The 17,342-nt window shown below is 29.1% G+C and overlaps 11 protein-coding genes across 11 annotated transcripts; 4 read left to right on the top strand and 7 right to left on the bottom strand. All coding sequences in view use genetic code 12, as the record gives it.

The window, feature by feature from the left end:
• Positions 1-16: 16 nt before the first annotated feature.
• Positions 17-358, bottom strand: YKE2 (tubulin-binding prefolding complex subunit; the record flags this gene model as incomplete). Its single annotated transcript, XM_051758715.1, has 1 exon — positions 17-358. The coding sequence occupies one exon, from the start codon at positions 356-358 to the stop codon at positions 17-19; it is 342 nt and encodes a 113-aa protein (XP_051613497.1).
• Positions 359-592: 234 nt separating this feature from the next.
• KGF55_003873 (uncharacterized protein) lies at positions 593-1,372 on the bottom strand (the record flags this gene model as incomplete). Its single annotated transcript, XM_051758714.1, has 1 exon — positions 593-1,372. The coding sequence occupies one exon, from the start codon at positions 1,370-1,372 to the stop codon at positions 593-595; it is 780 nt and encodes a 259-aa protein (XP_051613496.1).
• Positions 1,373-1,776: 404 nt separating this feature from the next.
• KGF55_003872 (uncharacterized protein) lies at positions 1,777-2,340 on the bottom strand (the record flags this gene model as incomplete). The annotated part of the gene is made up of 1 exon (XM_051758713.1): positions 1,777-2,340. The coding sequence occupies one exon, from the start codon at positions 2,338-2,340 to the stop codon at positions 1,777-1,779; it is 564 nt and encodes a 187-aa protein (XP_051613495.1).
• Positions 2,341-4,689: 2,349 nt separating this feature from the next.
• Positions 4,690-6,408, top strand: KGF55_003871 (GNP1; the record flags this gene model as incomplete). The annotated part of the gene is made up of 1 exon (XM_051758712.1): positions 4,690-6,408. The coding sequence occupies one exon, from the start codon at positions 4,690-4,692 to the stop codon at positions 6,406-6,408; it is 1,719 nt and encodes a 572-aa protein (XP_051613494.1).
• A 293-nt stretch (positions 6,409-6,701) lies between these two features.
• On the top strand, positions 6,702-7,806 carry KGF55_003870 (E1 ubiquitin-activating protein; the record flags this gene model as incomplete). The annotated part of the gene is made up of 2 exons (XM_051758711.1): positions 6,702-6,735; positions 6,791-7,806. The coding sequence occupies 2 exons, from the start codon at positions 6,702-6,704 to the stop codon at positions 7,804-7,806; spliced, it is 1,050 nt and encodes a 349-aa protein (XP_051613493.1).
• A 7-nt stretch (positions 7,807-7,813) lies between these two features.
• KGF55_003869 (uncharacterized protein) lies at positions 7,814-9,757 on the bottom strand (the record flags this gene model as incomplete). The annotated part of the gene is made up of 1 exon (XM_051758710.1): positions 7,814-9,757. One exon carries the CDS (start codon positions 9,755-9,757, stop codon positions 7,814-7,816), a length of 1,944 nt encoding a protein of 647 aa, XP_051613492.1.
• A 188-nt stretch (positions 9,758-9,945) lies between these two features.
• KGF55_003868 (U4/U6-U5 snRNP complex subunit) lies at positions 9,946-11,289 on the bottom strand (the record flags this gene model as incomplete). Its single annotated transcript, XM_051758709.1, has 1 exon — positions 9,946-11,289. One exon carries the CDS (start codon positions 11,287-11,289, stop codon positions 9,946-9,948), a length of 1,344 nt encoding a protein of 447 aa, XP_051613491.1.
• Positions 11,290-11,447: 158 nt separating this feature from the next.
• Positions 11,448-12,473, bottom strand: KGF55_003867 (uncharacterized protein; the record flags this gene model as incomplete). Its single annotated transcript, XM_051758708.1, has 1 exon — positions 11,448-12,473. One exon carries the CDS (start codon positions 12,471-12,473, stop codon positions 11,448-11,450), a length of 1,026 nt encoding a protein of 341 aa, XP_051613490.1.
• A 258-nt stretch (positions 12,474-12,731) lies between these two features.
• On the bottom strand, positions 12,732-13,112 carry PGA1 (Pga1p; the record flags this gene model as incomplete). The annotated part of the gene is made up of 1 exon (XM_051758706.1): positions 12,732-13,112. The coding sequence occupies one exon, from the start codon at positions 13,110-13,112 to the stop codon at positions 12,732-12,734; it is 381 nt and encodes a 126-aa protein (XP_051613489.1).
• Positions 13,113-14,000: 888 nt separating this feature from the next.
• KGF55_003865 (rRNA-processing protein) lies at positions 14,001-15,554 on the top strand (the record flags this gene model as incomplete). Its single annotated transcript, XM_051758705.1, has 1 exon — positions 14,001-15,554. One exon carries the CDS (start codon positions 14,001-14,003, stop codon positions 15,552-15,554), a length of 1,554 nt encoding a protein of 517 aa, XP_051613488.1.
• Positions 15,555-16,258: 704 nt separating this feature from the next.
• Positions 16,259-17,248, top strand: SPT3 (transcriptional regulator; the record flags this gene model as incomplete). Its single annotated transcript, XM_051758704.1, has 1 exon — positions 16,259-17,248. The coding sequence occupies one exon, from the start codon at positions 16,259-16,261 to the stop codon at positions 17,246-17,248; it is 990 nt and encodes a 329-aa protein (XP_051613487.1).
• Between the last annotated feature and the right edge of the window lie 94 nt (positions 17,249-17,342).

The following is a 17,342-nucleotide window of genomic DNA, read 5'->3' as shown; positions in this document are numbered from 1 at the left end:
TTTTCAGTAAGTAGTCTTAGGATGATCGAAGTTTAATAATTTCATTCCTTATATTTTCAATAGTTTTCTCTTCATTTTCAATTTTTGTTTCAACTCTTTTAATTTCTCCTTCAATAAATTCTATTCTTTTAGTTACATTACTTGAAGCTTCTGTATAATCTTGTGGTAATAATATTGGTCCTATTAATTTATATATCTTTGTTGATTCATCAAGTTGTTGAAATTCTTCATTTACTATTTTATTTTCTTGATATTGAGTTTCTAATTTTGATCTTGAATTTATTAAATCATTTATATTTTGTTGATGTTCTGAAAATTTTAAAGATAGATTCTCTAGATTCTTGTTAACGTCGGTCATAGCGAATTGGATAAAAGTTTGGTTGTTAACGTAGTTTTAATCAATATGGTTGTAATTTTTTTTCTACCTAGATCTAATGGTTTTGATTTTTCTCGCTTAAGGCTGGTACGAACGAATTGAGTCTAGATCCAAATGTTTAAGTCGCCATGTTAATCAAGGTTTCTTACTTATAAATGGTATTACTATGTATAAAGTTACTAGCTAAGTATTAGTCCTAGTTATAATTGGAATAAATCACGTTGGAAAAATATCTATTTCATTTTCATCAATATAAATATCAGTAACTTTGACTTTATATCGCCTATTATTATAATCACCACCATACCCATGCATTTCACTATAATCTTCATCTTCTTCTTCTTCTTCTTCATCATCCTCATCATCCATTTCTTCCATATCTTCATCATCTTCTTCAAATGCATTTTCATATGCATCATGCATTTCATCATCGTCTTCATCATCATCTATAGCTGTATTGTTGTTTTTGTTTTTACTAGGTTCATCTTTATTTGTAAATGTTGGTCTTGGTGAATGATAACTAGTATGTCTTCTAGTTTTAGTTTTATTTTTAGTTGTGTTATTATTAATTGTGGCTGATGTGGATGATATTCTTCTTTCATTAGCTTGTGATCTAACTTGTTGATAAGGACTAGCAAATAAATCTTGATTAAATAAAAAACCTTGACATTCTCTTAATGATATAATTGAATAATTATGACTAAAACCATTACCATTATTATTGTTGTAGTTAGGATTATAAAAATTATTATTTGATTCATAAACATTAAAATTTTCATTTTGAATCATTGTAGGTGATAAAAATGAATTTCTTCTAAACCATGGAGATGATGAATTAGCAAATGATGAATTTCTTCTTTTGATAATTGTTGGTTCTGGTCTTGGTGATGTAGTCTTTGATTCGGTTAATTTGGGTGAATTGTTTTTTGTTGATGTAGTGGAAGAATTGGAACTAGAATGATGATGTATTTTGTGACCATGCTTTATATTCGTCATGTTGAATGTTTTAGAAAGTTTTAGTAGATATAATTCTTATTAATTTTGGTTGTAAAAGTAGTGATTATTATGAGTCTTGCTTTCCTAAAATTAAAAATTAAATTGGTTATCAAAAATTAAATCACAATACAATTAATTTTAACTGTTACGATAAGGCTACCATGTGCTCGCTTGATTTTCAGTTTTAGTAGATCATATCTTAGCAGTAACTGGTGAGAGATACTGAAGATTATTAAATACAGTTGAAAGTATCAATACCATGTATCATCTAAAATATTGTTCCTTTGAACTTATTGTCTTTAATTTTCACTCATAAATAATTCGTTACATTCATTAAAAGCTATCATATATACACTCATTAATTCCTTTATATATATGAAAATTTCATCAAATACCTACTAAAATCAAACTCCCAATCCATTATTCATATTTTTTTTTATAAAATAATATTTTCCTTTTTCTTTCATTTTATTCATAACATAAGTTAAACCATCTCTTGAATTATTAATATTTTTTGAAAATTTTTGATGACTCCATTCTTCAATTTTCAGTTTTAAACCAATTAAATTTGAAGAAAATTTTACTTTTGCATTACATTCAATTAAATTTAATAAAGATTTATCTGTTTGAAAATTTAAAAATTCTTCAATTCTTATAAATTTTCTATGATCTATATTTGAAGTATAAGATTTCATTGTTTTTGTTTTTGGATTTATTATTAATTTTTCAATTATCCAAGAATTTAAATTTGTTGAACCTAAAAAAGGTCGAACAAATTTAGGTAATCTACCTGTTTTAACAATTATTCTAGTTATATTTAATTGACCTTCTTTATCAATATGTGAATCTAATGTATCTACTGATAATACATGTTTTGCGTATGGATTTGGATATCTGTTTAAGTGTGCTAAAGTTGTTGTTTCAAAATCAAAATTGTATTGAATCTTGTTTTCAAAGTATAATACCATCGTTTGTTGGACTTAGATTAGGAATGGTTGAACTTGATTATATTTTGTTCTTATGTGATGTGGGAATTTGATTATATTATAATCTTATTTGGTGTGGAGGTATTTGATTATGTCCTACTTATATATGATGTGAGATGGTAATGTATATGATGATATCTCTTTTCGAAGTCGGCGGAATTTTATTTCTTGATTTCCAGTTGGAGCCTTCTTATGAGTATGGATCAGTCGATTCGATGAATTTGGAAAGGCAAGAGTGATGAGTAATGTGGATTGTATCAATCTATGATATTCTTCAATATTTTTCAAAGCGGAGAATTTTTTTTTCAATGGATTTAAAAGAGAGAAACTTTAAATTTAAGACCCGAAGGAACCAATAAAGCTACAATTTTCCTCATTATTCAACATAGCAAAAACGAATTTGTTCAGATTACGAGCTACTTACATAATGAGGGTGCTTTGAATTGACACTTGAGTATTTTAAGGTGATATGAACATTATTAGTTTGCTAGTTAAATGATAAAATCTGACCAATATTACACCAAATAAATAATCTTACGTTCGTTCTCGGCCGAAAAATTCTTTACTTATACCCATCATTGTTATTTCGTTGTTTCAACTTATGACAGAGTAAATGATGACAAATTTTTACCGTTCTTAAAGAGTTGATCAGACGTTATGAATTGTGGATGTTGTCGATAGGATAATTAAAAATACTCGGGTTTATTTGTCGTCTAATCTGCGAACTTAACGGTCGATTTCTGCAAATCAAAGTTCTCCTTCACATCAGCCACTGTGAAACCACAAAATAGATTTTAATATTGTCTTTAACCATAGCTTTTTGGCTAAATGTGGAGATGAAACGTATAAACTGTTGCTTTAGATTTTGTCTTTGGTAAATGTTATTTAAAACAATTTTGCAACAAAATTTTGCAAATTTTGAAATGTTGCAAAATAAAATTCACAAAGAGATTCATTTCATAAAATACAATATTATTTATGGAGTACAGAGGCTATTTTTCCTGATATAAAGCTTTAAGACTATCACGTATCGACTAATGAGGACATTTCTCAATATTGGCAATCACAATGTTGAATAAGTTAAAACGAAAAAAATAACGTTCATATTAAAAAAGTATTGGCCCAAACAATGTTTTTGAAACATGAGTAAATTTACCCCACATAATCAGAACCACTGTGTGAAATAACTGTATGATGTAATGATGTAATGAATGATTGATTTTGCAAGTATCTACCTTGTCGAGCTTCTTCGTCTTCATAAAACTACTTCGCGGAAGTTAACTCTTGTAATTATTTGTCTTAAATGCGTAACGTCTTAAATGAAGTTTCTGACAATATTATTTAGCAAAATGGTCAAAACTAGCGAGTAAGAGAAATAATTACTCATGTTTAAACTTACAAACAATCCCTGGTTTATGTTAACTATTTCAAAACTAGAAAGAGAGCTTCTCAAACAACAAATTTGAATTAATTTTGTCATCAAGTTAGTTCCCTTAATATACCGCAAAGGTTGTATGAGGAAGATAAAAATATATGTTTTTCACAAAAATTTTCACAAATTCTCGATTCGGAGTTTCGGTTCATGAATTTGACCTGCTCAACATCTTAATTTAAAATAAAGTATTGAACTCTTCATCTTCAAAACTGCAAATTGAAGAGATGTGCTGTATGAAGTAGGACAAAAACAAGTTAAAATTAGCAAAATAAAGATTTTTCAACCAAATACCATAAAAGCTTCAAAAACTATCCTTCATTACTCAGAAAGTGATAAGTACCCATCTGTTTTGGAATTGTTCAATTATTCAACGCGTGAACTAATTGAAGATCAATTTTTTTGTTTCTATATGTTATGAAGAGTGTTCATGTTTGAATGCTATTTTTGTGTAGCTTGTGTACTTTTGTGTAATTTGTTTGTTTCATGCAAATTGTTTAAATTTGATAAAAATTGAAAAAAAAAATTAAAAGATTAGGAAAAATACATACAAGAAGACCTATGAATCTAAAACACACAATAACATAATTTGATTTTGTAATCCTCCAATAATAAAATGATAAAGTTAAGATGCTTTGAATTACCCCAAAGCTTTTAAATGTTCTTTCTTTTACTTTTTGAAACAAGTTCATTTTAAGATTAAAACCAAAGGCATTTTGTTATGCCAAACTAAAGAGTTCCTACACATCAGATCCTTACACAATATTCATCTATCCATATATAATCTCGATTTATTCTGAGGAGTAACACAATATTCACGTATTCATATATAAAGAAATTGAAATCTCGATTTAATCAAAGGAAAATCTAATTAGATACTTATGAATCTCAAGTCTGGCATGTCTTCGGTAAAGCAAATCCCAACTAGAGAAGATATAGAGTTGGGTGATCTAGATGAAGATATATATTCTTCATCATCAAAATCAAATGATATTTCTACCAATTCACCAAAATCAAAATATAATAATTTCATAAATGGTTTTAAACGAGCTCCAAAAACTGATATTGTTGGTGATGATAGAAAGAAAGCTATACTGAAAAATGAATTAAGATTAATGTCATTATCTACTGGATTAGGTACTGGATTATTAGTTGCAAGTGGGGGTAGATTACATACTGCTGGGCCCGGGGGTGTATTAATAGCTTATTCAATAACTGGAATATTAATGTTAGTTCCAACAATAAATTGTGTTTCTGAATTAAGTATAAGTTATACGGGATTACCTGGAGGTTTTCAATCTTATTATGCAAAATTTATAGATGAAAGTTTAGGATTTGCATTAGGTTGGAATTATGCATTTCAATGGTGTTGTGTTTTGAGTTTGGAATTAGTTACTGCTGCAATGACTATAAAATTTTGGAATACTTCAGTTAATCCTGACGTTTGGGTAACAATATTTTTTATTATCGTCATTTTGATCAATTTAGGTGGAGCAAAAACATATTCCTATGCTGAAGCATTATTTAATTCATGTAAAGTGTTAATGCTTTGTGGATTTATCATATTTGGATTGGTTATTGATGTAGGAGGAGGACCACAGGGTTTTATTGGTGGAAAATACTATAGAGACCCTTATATCCCGGTCTCTGGTTTCAAGAACGTCCTAAAAGTGTTTATTTCGGGTGTCTTCTCTATGGGTGGAAGCGAATTTATCAGTATAGCTGCAAGTGAAACCAAAAATCCCCGAACTTCTATCAGAGCTGCATCGAAATTGGTGTGGGTAAAAGTTATTGTCTTATTTTTGGGAAGTTTGACATTCGTAGGACTTTTGGTCCCTTCTAATAGTGATAGACTCATGGGATCCGGAGATTCTGCTACTCATGCATCTCCTTACGTATTAGCTGCTGAATTAAATGGTGTCAAGGTGTTACCACATATTATAAATTCAGTTATTTTAATTTCTGTCACTTCCGTCGCAACAGCCGCAATGTATAGTTCACCAAGGTTAATTCAGTCTATGTCTCAACAGGGACTTGGTCCAAAGTGGTTAGATTACATAGATAGAGAAGGAAGGCCCTTTAGAGCTTGGGTATTGGTTGTAATATCTGGGTTTTTTGCTTACATAGCTGCTTTTGATCAGCAAGAAACTGTATTTAATTGGCTTTTATCTATATCAGGTATTTCATTTGTGTTATGTTGGTTATTCATTTGTGTTTCCTATGTTAGGTACAGAGCAGCATTAAAATATAATAAAATTTCACTTGATTCATTGGCTTATAAATCTCCCACTGGTTTATTAGGTGCATATGCATCAATAATAATAAATTCATTAATTTTGATTGCTCAATTCTGGACGTCATTATTTCCTGGTTCTAAACCAGATGCAAATAATTTTTTTCAAAATTATTTAGGTGCTCCTGTATTTGTGGTGTGTTATATAATTCATAAAATTTGGACGAGAAATTGGAAATTATATAAACCGGTCAGTCAGATTGATGTTAATAAAGATAGAATTATATATGACCCTGAATTATTGGAATTGGAAAATCTAGAAGATTTGGAACGGTATAAAAAAGCACCATTTTGGAAAAAAATATTGATCATTTGTTTCGATTAATTGATGAAATTATACATCTTTTCAAATCCTTGATTTGAAAATGAATCAATTACTAATGTTGTATAGAGTAGATCTTTATAGTAGTAATTTATAATGAGTAATGTTTTTCAAGCAATTAAAAAATTCTTTCATATTTTGCAACAAGATTTATTTTACAATTTTGCAACCAGACTTGAAACAAGTCGCGTATTTTGGTAGCCCGTTTTTTTTTTTTTTCCAAAAAGAAAAATAAAATCACGAGTCTCTATTTATCATTTCATAGTTAATCAAATTCAAAACTAACTCCATGCACAATGTCAAATACAAAAGATGAAGAACTAACAGCAGGTATGTTGTTTTACTATAAATTTTATTTTACTGAACTTTCACTAACTCAAGCTAGATGAAATTGCTCTTTATGATAGACAAATCAGATTATGGGGAATGGCAACTCAATTAAGATTAAGATCAACAAAAATATTAGTAATAAATTTAGGAGCAATTGGATCAGAAGCTGTAAAAAATTTAGTTCTTGGTGGTATTAATTCAATAGAAATTTTAGATCCATCATATGTTAAAATTGAAGATTTTACTGCACAATTTTTTTTACCTAACGATGAATCTATTGTTGGTCAATTGAAATTACCATTAGTATTTGATAAAATTAGGGAATTAAACCCAGCAGTGAATTTATCTATCAATACCAATTCAATAAATGAATTGAGTAAAGATTATTCATATTTGAAAAAATTTGATTTAATAATTGGAACAGAATTGACAAAATCTCAAATATTTGCATTAAATCAAAGTACAAGAGAATTAAATATTCCTTTATATATAAGTGGGATGCATGGAATGTTTGGATATATTCTTGTTGATTTAATTAAACATGTATCAGTTAATGAAATGAATGAAAGTTCAATACCTCGTAAAGCTGGTACTGAATTATCTAGAAATAAAACAATCATAAAAGTTGATTCAAATAAAGAAACCAAAATTGATTTGGTTACTATTGAGGATATATATTCTACGTTGAAAGAGATCTTTAATTCAAAAGTATTACCTACAACATTAAAAAGAAGAGAATTGAAAAAATTAGATGCATTAACTATAATATTTGCGTTGTTTGATATAGAAAGATTGGATGATTCACCAGAATCAATACTAGATTCCGAATTACTTTGGGAAAAACTTATTCAAACTTATGAAAATTTAGGATTAGATTCATCAAATATTTCCAAAGATTATTTTGAAGAAATTAAGAGACAAGCATTTGCTGAATTTTCACCAACTGCAGCTATTTTAGGTGGAACATTAGCTCAAGATGTTATACAATACCTAAGTAAAAACCATTCACCTATAAATAATGTATTAATATTGGATGCTAAGGAAAAAGCTATGCCTATATATTCAATGTAAATAGTAATTATTTATTTGGTGTTGCAGTTCGTATTTTTCTCTTTTTTAAATGAGATGTATCCCTTAAAAATTTAAATGCTGTGTTTAATTTTTTTTCTATTTCTTCATTTGATGATTTAGTTTCATTAATTTGTTGAATAATTGAATTTTGTTTTAATTCAAATTCTTTATTTTGTTCCTCTTGATCATTTTCTATATCTTCTAATTTCCTTTTAGCTGTTTCAATATCTTTTTCGATTTGAATATATTCGACTTCAGATTCTTTAATAGAATTTAATGCGTTTTGATATTCTTTGGTTGTATAATTTTTTTCATCATTCTTTGATAGTATTCTATTAAGTGATAATTTTATTTCATTTTGTAAATTCCATATTTCTAATTGATTTTTTATATACTTCTTTTGGTTTTCATCAGTTACAGTTGATTCCATTGTCAGTAGTTTTTCTTTTTTCTCTTTTATCTCATTCTTTAAATTATCAATTTTCTCGATTTTCTTAACAATCCATTTATTCCCACTTTCTATTCTTTGTTGAGCATGATCTATATCATCAAATATTTTGGAAACTGATAATCTCATTTCTTTTTCTCGTCTTCCAATTCTATTTTGAACTTCTTCACTTTCATAATTTTCATAAGATTGTAATTCTTCTTCTATTCGATTCAACTCAAGAAATGCAGAATTCAATTGTAAAAGCATTTTATGAGTTAGTACACCATTATTTACATCGGTATCATTTGATCCTATAATACCAATCAACTCATTATATGAGTTTTTTAAAGGGTTTGTAATATAGTCCAGTTGTAATCTTTTAATTTCATAATAGGTTGGTAATACTTTTTTTTCTTCGGAGAAACCATTCAATCCATATGGCGTGTAATGAAAATGTGCTTCCGTTAGTAGCGATCTCTCTACATCTATTGGGGTGTATTGTTGTATTATTGGTAACGAAGGTAATGGCCAAGATGGATATGTAGTACTATTTTCAAATAAAATGTTGAAAAAAGTATCTCTTAAGTAATTTAACTTTTGATTATATATGGGAAATACATCTGGAGATAAATTTCCAATATAATCACGTAAACAAACCACAGAAGAAATTAATTTATATAAATAATCTGGTAAAGTTTTATGATTTTCATAATGTAATTTAACATGTTCGACTGTTTTTAATGGAATAAGTCGTATATTTACAGCTGGTTTTTCGTCTGAATTATGATTTTTTGTTTTCAATGATTGATAAAATTCGGATTGAGTATCAACACCTCCATCTATTGTTATTAATACGTCAAATTTAGCTTGTTCATATAAGTCTTTATCTCTCTGTATATTTCCATCTGATGGTATTAGATGAATATATGTTGGTGCACTATGATCTGTTCCATTTGACGTGCCGTTACCATTACCATTACCATTCATTTTACTTTGCTTTTTAGATTCTCTTTGTATATTATTCCCCACATATCTTCGAATGACCTTATTTCCTGAACATAATAAAATTAATGCTTCTATTAAATCAAATAATTTAATATTATTACTCATTACCAACCCAATACTTTTTTCTTTTGTGGTACTACTCAAAATTATAACATTCAATAAATCTTTTAAAACATTGAATTTTCCACTTGTTTCTGCAATTTTAGCTGGCATATCTTTTTGAGCTAAATTTTTAGGCATATAATGACTTATTAAGAGGTAAGGATGAGTACTAACCAACATACAATTTTCAATACATGTTTCAACAGATTTTATAATTATATCTTTAAAATCATTAATTTCACAAAATTTTAATATATCTGGGTAATGTAGTGATATTATTTGATCAGTTAATTCTTTTTGATATTCATACATTGGACAACCTAAATTATAGTCTCCACTATGATTTAATTCATTTAATTCTAATTCTATTATAGGAGGTTCAGGCGTAGTATCTAGGATTTTTAGTAAGTTCATCTTTAATGGTAGTGGTTGTGAGTTTAACTATTTAACCTAATTGATAATTTTTCAAAACATGTTAAAGATTGTTTTTGTTTCAAGAAATCTCGTAAATTTTATTTTTAGGCTAAGAGAGGAAAACTTTAATTTACCACAAATTTTATTAAGAAAGGCTTAACTATCATAACCTAATTTAGACTAGTAGCTCATTTCCATAATTTAACAGTACGATCCCATCCACTACCAACAACAGTAATCTCATTATCTATTGTAGTAATATCACAACTCATCACTTTATCATTAGTACCTTGTAGGGTATTCACTTTTATCCAATTATTAACTGACCATAAATTAATAGTCCCATCATATGAGCTACTCATCAAAATATTACCTGATTTTTCATCATCACTTTTATAGTATTTCAAACCACTTATAAGTTTTTTGTGGGCTGGTATAGTAGATATTTCATCACCTGAATGATTTAATTTTCTCATATCCCATATTTTAATAGTAGAATCACCTGACCCACTTGCAAAATTATAACCATTAGGAGACCAATCTAATCCATAAATTCCTTGTATATGTTTTTGTAAAGGCATTAAACATTTACCTGATCTTAAATCCCATACATAAATTATCCCATCTAATCCACCAGATAAATATAATGAACCATCAGGATGAATTGAACCACAAAAAACTTCTTTTGAATGACCTTCTTGTTGATATATTTCTACTTGTTTAATAAGATCCCATAACTTCCATGTTTGATCAAATGATGTAGATATTGCATATTGATTTATGGGATGAAATTCTGTCTTTGTAATTCTATTGGTATGGGCGTCTTTGATAGTGAATTTTGGCTTTAGCACTGTTTCTGTCGAATTTTCCTCAATATTCCATAAATTTATAGTACCTTCACCACCTCCAGAAATCAAAACATCCTCATTCATTTTCCAATCTAATGAACCTATTTTTTCTTGATGTTGATTTTGGGAAGGTTTTATAATAGGTGACAAATTGTTTGATTCTAAAATATGTAATGAACCATCCCATGACCCACAAGCTATTAATTTACCATTTCTATTAAATTTGACACTGGAAATTGCCCTTGTATTTCCTGGTAAAAATTGAGATCCATAAAGATCAATTTTGGAAATTTTGGAATTTAAATCACGTCGCTGTTTTAAAAAAGTTGTATAATCGGGATTGTTTTGAACAATTTGTCTTTGAATTTTCAATCGATCTGAAGATTTTTGCAACGAATCACTTAAAACATGTCGCCTTATATCATACAATTCTTCTGATGCTGGAGTATAAAATTCTTCATCTTCATCTTCATCTTCATCAAATTCATCATCTTCTTCCTCTCCATTTTGATCCTCTTCAATTGCATCATCATTCAAAAGACTATGTAATCTCTGTTTCCTATCCTCGACCGTTTCACCATTTATAAAAACTGGTTGACCTAGCTTTTGTAATCGTGATCTTACGACTTCATCCTCACTTGATACGGTCGTGTCATTGATCGTTGGTATTTCATGAAATTCCATTTATTTTCTTACATGTTGATAAGGTTTTAAGTATTAGAGTGATAAATTTTGTGCGCGTAATTGGAAGACTAGAACATCCATCAAGAGGAACTACAAAGTTAAGATTCAATAAATAAAATAATTTAACAGATCAATAAAAAACCTTGACATTAATGCCGTCAGTGATTTTCTTTCAAAATCCTATCAGAGTATTGAGCAAAATTTTCAGTGTCATTGATTTTTTCATTTAAATTAGGTTGACAAAATACTGCTAGGGTATTTCTTGCAATATTTCGTTGGCTGGTCCCCTTAACAAAATGTGGAACAGCTTTGAATTTCCCCTTTGAAACTTCTTCTAATGCTGAACCTGATTGAAAAGCTAAACAATTTGATGGTATATTGACTTTAATTGTCTTGTTGTCTCGATTTTTGATGTATAAACCTGCTGATGGATCTGGGGAAGATGTTAAATTTGTTGATTTACCCTCTGATTCATCTATAAAAAGCGCGGAAGTTAAACCTGTTAGACATGAATGATCTAAATGCTCTCCGCACCAATCATCGTTGTTCGTGCCATTTATATCAGATTTTGATGGAAAATAATGTAATAATCTTGCTTTTGTACATGTGGATTCATTCACTATCCTTCCCAAAAATCCAGCTTCGTAATCACTGTATATCTTTTTGATGTACTGATCACAATTAAGTGCTACTAATGCTGCAACATTTATAATTAAATTACATAATTCTTTCATGTTACTTTTGAAATTAATTAATTCACTTTTTTCTTCAGGCCATTTGTTGGATTCTGTATAAGCTTTATGTTTCGGGAATTTTTCAACCAAATCTTGAGAAGGACCCTCCAAACTATCATCATTATGAAAAGCACAATTCACATAAAATGAACCTTTATTATAATCTGGTTTACCAGTAGATGCTAATTTCTCTTTACCACAAGACCAACCAATTAACCATACGGATTCTTCACATTCAAGATCTCGTAATTGTTCCTCTGGTAAATTTGATAAAATTGATGCTGATTTTAATACTTTTTCTCTTAAACTTTGAAAATGATCAGGTAAACCTTTGACTAAGATAATACCTAGTGAATTTGGACCAAACGCTTGTGATAATGTGGCATCATCTATTCCGTTTTGCAATTCTTCAACCGTTACTATGACAGGTGAAGCAGTTTCAAATGACATTTACTCCAATTTACAATGGTTGGCATTTTTGATAACTGAAAAATTTTATATAATTCCGATCTGTCAAACTAATTCCGCGTGAGATCTCAGATTTTTTAGTCAAACTTGAGATCTGGCGTCAAGCATTTAGTAAGAAAAGTTCAGCTGAGTAGTAATAGGAAGACATAGTGTCAGATGTATATACTTATGCGATGTTGAAATTAAAAAACAATCTAAATTACAATCTCTAATCTATACAAACAAATAAGTAAACAACCTCTAAATTAAACCTAGTATTAAAACAATTCCACCCAATAAACCACCATATACATTATATGATCTCATAAATTCATTAATAGCATCACCTTTTGAAGATATAGTAGTTTGATCATAAGATCTATGTGATCCGATTGAGCCACTAATTGATCCTAAACCAACATTACCACTACTTATTCCTTCAGTTTGAGCTTCAGAATATGTAGACATAAATGATTGAGTATACAATACTGAAACCGTTGTTAATTGACCACTTATTGTTGTTGTTATCCAGACTATTGTTTGTTCACTTGTTTTGGCTCCTCCTCCATCACCTTGATCTGCTAATCCAAATACTGAAGATATGAAGATTGTAAAAAATAATAGTATTCTCTCAAATTGCATTTTCAATCGTATGTATATTATGTGGTCTAGTAATGTAATCTGCTATGCTATAATGAATCCGTCAATTTTGAAGCTGAAGTTGTCGGTGAGTCAATTTTATTATCCGATCTATTCTATTTGAACTATGTTTTTTCTCTAATGTATGATCTCTACGAAATAAGGCCCGATTATCTGTGACGCTTTAACTAAATCTTTAACTCTAGCAATATATCAATTTAAAATGATATAATAAATTATTATTTAGAATGAATTTGTTTATAAAAATAGAAACAAAAAAAAAAAAGAATTGGAGTTCGAGAAAGTTATTTAAAAATATTAAGTAGAAAAAAGCAAAGAGATCGTTTTTCCTTACAAATAAGAAAAGCAATTTAAAATTCAATCCAAACGATAAAACCATGTAAGTCCTAGCTCGGAAATACTTTGTATAATCCATTTAGTCGAGTAGCAATGCAGTCGTTATTTTATGCCCGTTATTGATTGATCGTACGAGGTACCATTCGAAGTGGTTTTTGAAAATCGCGTATAGTTTTTGATGGTAGCACTGCCTCAATCTTCATAATACGAGTTAGAGACTTTGTCTTCCTAGATTTTTTGCAGGAGTGTCAAGTTCTGGCTGGGTCGAGGGAGTGTCGAGTGGATTACATTTCAAATGCTTCATTTTCATTCAAACTAATTACGATTGATGATAAACGTTTTGAAACTGTACTCACACAGAAATTGTAGGTCGAGCCTCGAGCAAAAATTGAATGATTTGTGCGACAATCGAAACATTCTCGCCCGAGTGTTTAAGCCAAATTATTTATGTAAAAAAAATAAACTTTACGATGCGAAGACGCTTTATTTGTAAAATATATTCAATTCAAAAGCATCTCAAAGACTATTCAGATTATGGGTAAAAAGACATTAGCAGATGAGATAGGAGATTTTTATAAACCAAAAAATGATTATGATATTGAAGATTTTGATATAGGAAGAACTCAAAAGGATTTGTTTCAGCATGAAGATAAAGATGATATCGATGACGAATCTAATGATGATAATTCAGATCAAGAATTGAAAAATCAACATTATATTGAAACACTGAAGTCTAAATTAAGAAATCGTCAAAGTTTGGATTTGGGGAAAAAATATACAGGTGATGTTATTAGTAGAGATCAATTATATGATGATTCCGAAGAAGATGATGAGGAAGATGTTGATGAAGATGAAGATGTGGATGAGGAAGAAGAAGAAGAAGTAGATGAAGAGGAAAATATTAACAATGACTCAGAAGAGGAAGAAGAAGATTCAAGTGAAGAGCAAGAAAGTCTAGGGTCTAAATTATCACAAGACTCAGATGAGGATGAGTCAGAGGTAGAGAACGAAAGACCAGTCAAATCAACTTCTTCACATCAACGGAATCTAGTCAAACAATTGTTAGCTAAAGAGAAGAAACACATTGTAAACAGGTTATCACAATCGACTATAAACGATGTGCTAAAAGGTTATGCTGTGGAACAACAGAATAAATCGTATGAAAAACTAGTTGAGTTGAGAATAAAATTTCAAAAATCAGTTACTAGTATGAATCAGTTACCAATTAATTCAAAAGTATATGAAGAAAATAAATCAGCTGATAGTGATGAATTATTGGAAGAAGCAAAAATTCAGCTTATGGAATTCTTGAGGAATCTACTTGTATTAAGATCAAAATTAGAGGATACTTCAATTAAACAACCTAAGAAGAGATCATTTGAAACATTTTCAGAAGTTACGGAATCTGCAGATTCCAACTTAAACACACAAAGAGCTGTAATCTTGAATAAATGGTCATCTAAAATTCAAAATTCATCAGGAAGTTCGGCTATAAATAACAGCAAATTCAAATCTATAAATCAATCATTTGAGCAACAAGTTAGGAACAACTTATCAGATATGGATCGTTTGGTTAAAAGGACTAAATTAAATAGAAGACAAGTAATACCAATGGGTTACACCGATGAAATCGATGAAAAAAATGATGAATTAAAAGATGATGATGATATACCTATAGAGAATCAAATACGTAAAAAATCCCAAGGACAAGAAATTCCTCATATTTTTGATGATGAAGATTTTTACAGAATTTTATTAAATGATTTTGTTGATAAAAAAATTCAATCATCAGAATCATCTCATTCAACAAGTATGATTAAATCAATTCAAAAATCTAATAAATTGAAAAATAATGTAGATACAAAGGCTTCAAAAGGTAGGAAATTAAGATATCATGTACAAGATCAAATTGCAAATTTTGAAACTTCAACAGGAGGTTGGAAATGGAATGATGATCAAATTGATGAATTTTTTGCATCACTTTTAGGTCAAAAAGTTAACATGAATGAAAACGATGATTTAGAGAATGGTGTAGAAGAGGATGAAGAAGAGATAGATGAAAGTAATGGTATACGACTCTTTGGATAATTTTATAGAATTTTGCAATATAATTGTAACACTCATGTTAATAAAGAATCAACACTAGTAAAGTAAACTTTTCCCATTAATGTCTTAAGGAAATCAGAAGATCTATTCAAAATTGTATGTTTTTTACGACCATTCACGCACTACAGACACAAACAATGAAACAATCTAAAACCAAACTCTTAAATCAATAATATCTTAATTTATTTATATTATCAGAAAAAGTAAAAATAAGGTAGCTTGAGTTTTTCCACACCGACATTACGTCTCGAGCCAAATGCACTCATATTCATCATTAAAATAAATAAACATTATGATATTAATTGATTTCGATTTTAGTTTTAGATGATTGAATTGTGTAGGTTTTGAATTAATATATATGCATAATTGAATCTTATGCATGCATATTACCAACTATAAAGTTATACGGGCTTGATTGTATAGTCGGATCATGTCAATATATAAATGGATGATCTTGAAACCTTTTGTAGCAGTCTGCAGAATGTTATGAAAGAAAAGTGATTATAAAACATTGAAATTTTTTATTTTTCAGAATTCAATTTAAAACATCGCAAGAGGAATTCGATGTCGTGCATGGTAAAAAATAAACAACTTTTAAGACACTGATTTAATTTGACAATGATTAACCGAATAACTTCAGGATCAAGACTACAACTTCCTAAGAATAATCATTCAATTCACTGACAATGTCCTCCGATAACAAGTACAAGTATCGAATAGAAATTCAACAAATGATGTTTGTTTCTGGAGAATCAAATGATCCACCCATTGAAACAACAAGTTTGATTGAAGATATAGTACGAGGTCAAGTTATCGAGATTCTAATTCAAACAACTAGAACTGCAAATAATAGAGGATCAAAGAGTATAGCTCCAGAAGACGTGATTTTTTTAATACGACATGATAAAGCCAAAGTAAATAGACTTAGAACTTATTTATCTTGGAAAGATGTTCGTAAAAATGCTAAAGATCAAGAAGGTGGTGGGACTGAGTCACTTTTAGAAGGTAATGCTGATGGTGCAGGTAATACAGATGGTAAAAATGCTAATTCTAATGACTCGTCAAAAATGCTTTCGAGATATAAAAAATCAAAAATTAGACTACCTTGGGAATTACAATTTATGTTTAGTGAACAACATTTAGAAACAAATGAAGAAAGTGAACAAGTTGATGAGGAAGAAAAAGCAGCTACAATAGCGTCGCTAAAGAGATTGAAAATGGCAGATGATAGAACGAAAAATATGACAAGAGAAGAATATGTGCATTGGTCAGAATGTAGACAAGCCAGTTTTACATTTAGAAAAGCTAAAAGATTTAGAGAATGGGCATCTATAACTCAATTATGTGATTCAAGACCAAATGATGATGTTATAGATATTTTAGGTTTCTTAACTTTTGAAATTGTTTGTTCATTAACAGAAGAAGCAATGAATATAAAAAATTCTGAAGATAAATTAAATCAAATTCAAAAAGAGAAAAATCTTAAAGATGGTTTGGAAAAACAACAACCCAAAAAGAGAAAATATTTATTTGATAAACCTGATGAATTAGCAAGTCCTATAATGCCTTATCATATCGAAGAGGCTTGGAGAAGACTACAAAAAACCGACTTTAAACATAAAGCTGTAAGATCATTTGGTGGAGGTATGATTCAAACAAGAACTAGATTGATATAGTGCATTATATTTAACATCATTGTGTTTAATACGAATGTGAATTTACTCAATCCCACTATAAGTTCTCGTATGTTTTATCATTGGTAGAGTTGTT

Source organism: Candida pseudojiufengensis (assembly GCF_024610245.1).
Source record: "Candida pseudojiufengensis strain CBS 10847 chromosome Unknown scaffold19, whole genome shotgun sequence".
Classification (NCBI taxonomy): Eukaryota; Fungi; Ascomycota; class Pichiomycetes; order Serinales; family Debaryomycetaceae; genus Lodderomyces; species Lodderomyces pseudojiufengensis.
This window is presented reverse-complemented; position numbering and strand designations above follow the sequence as displayed.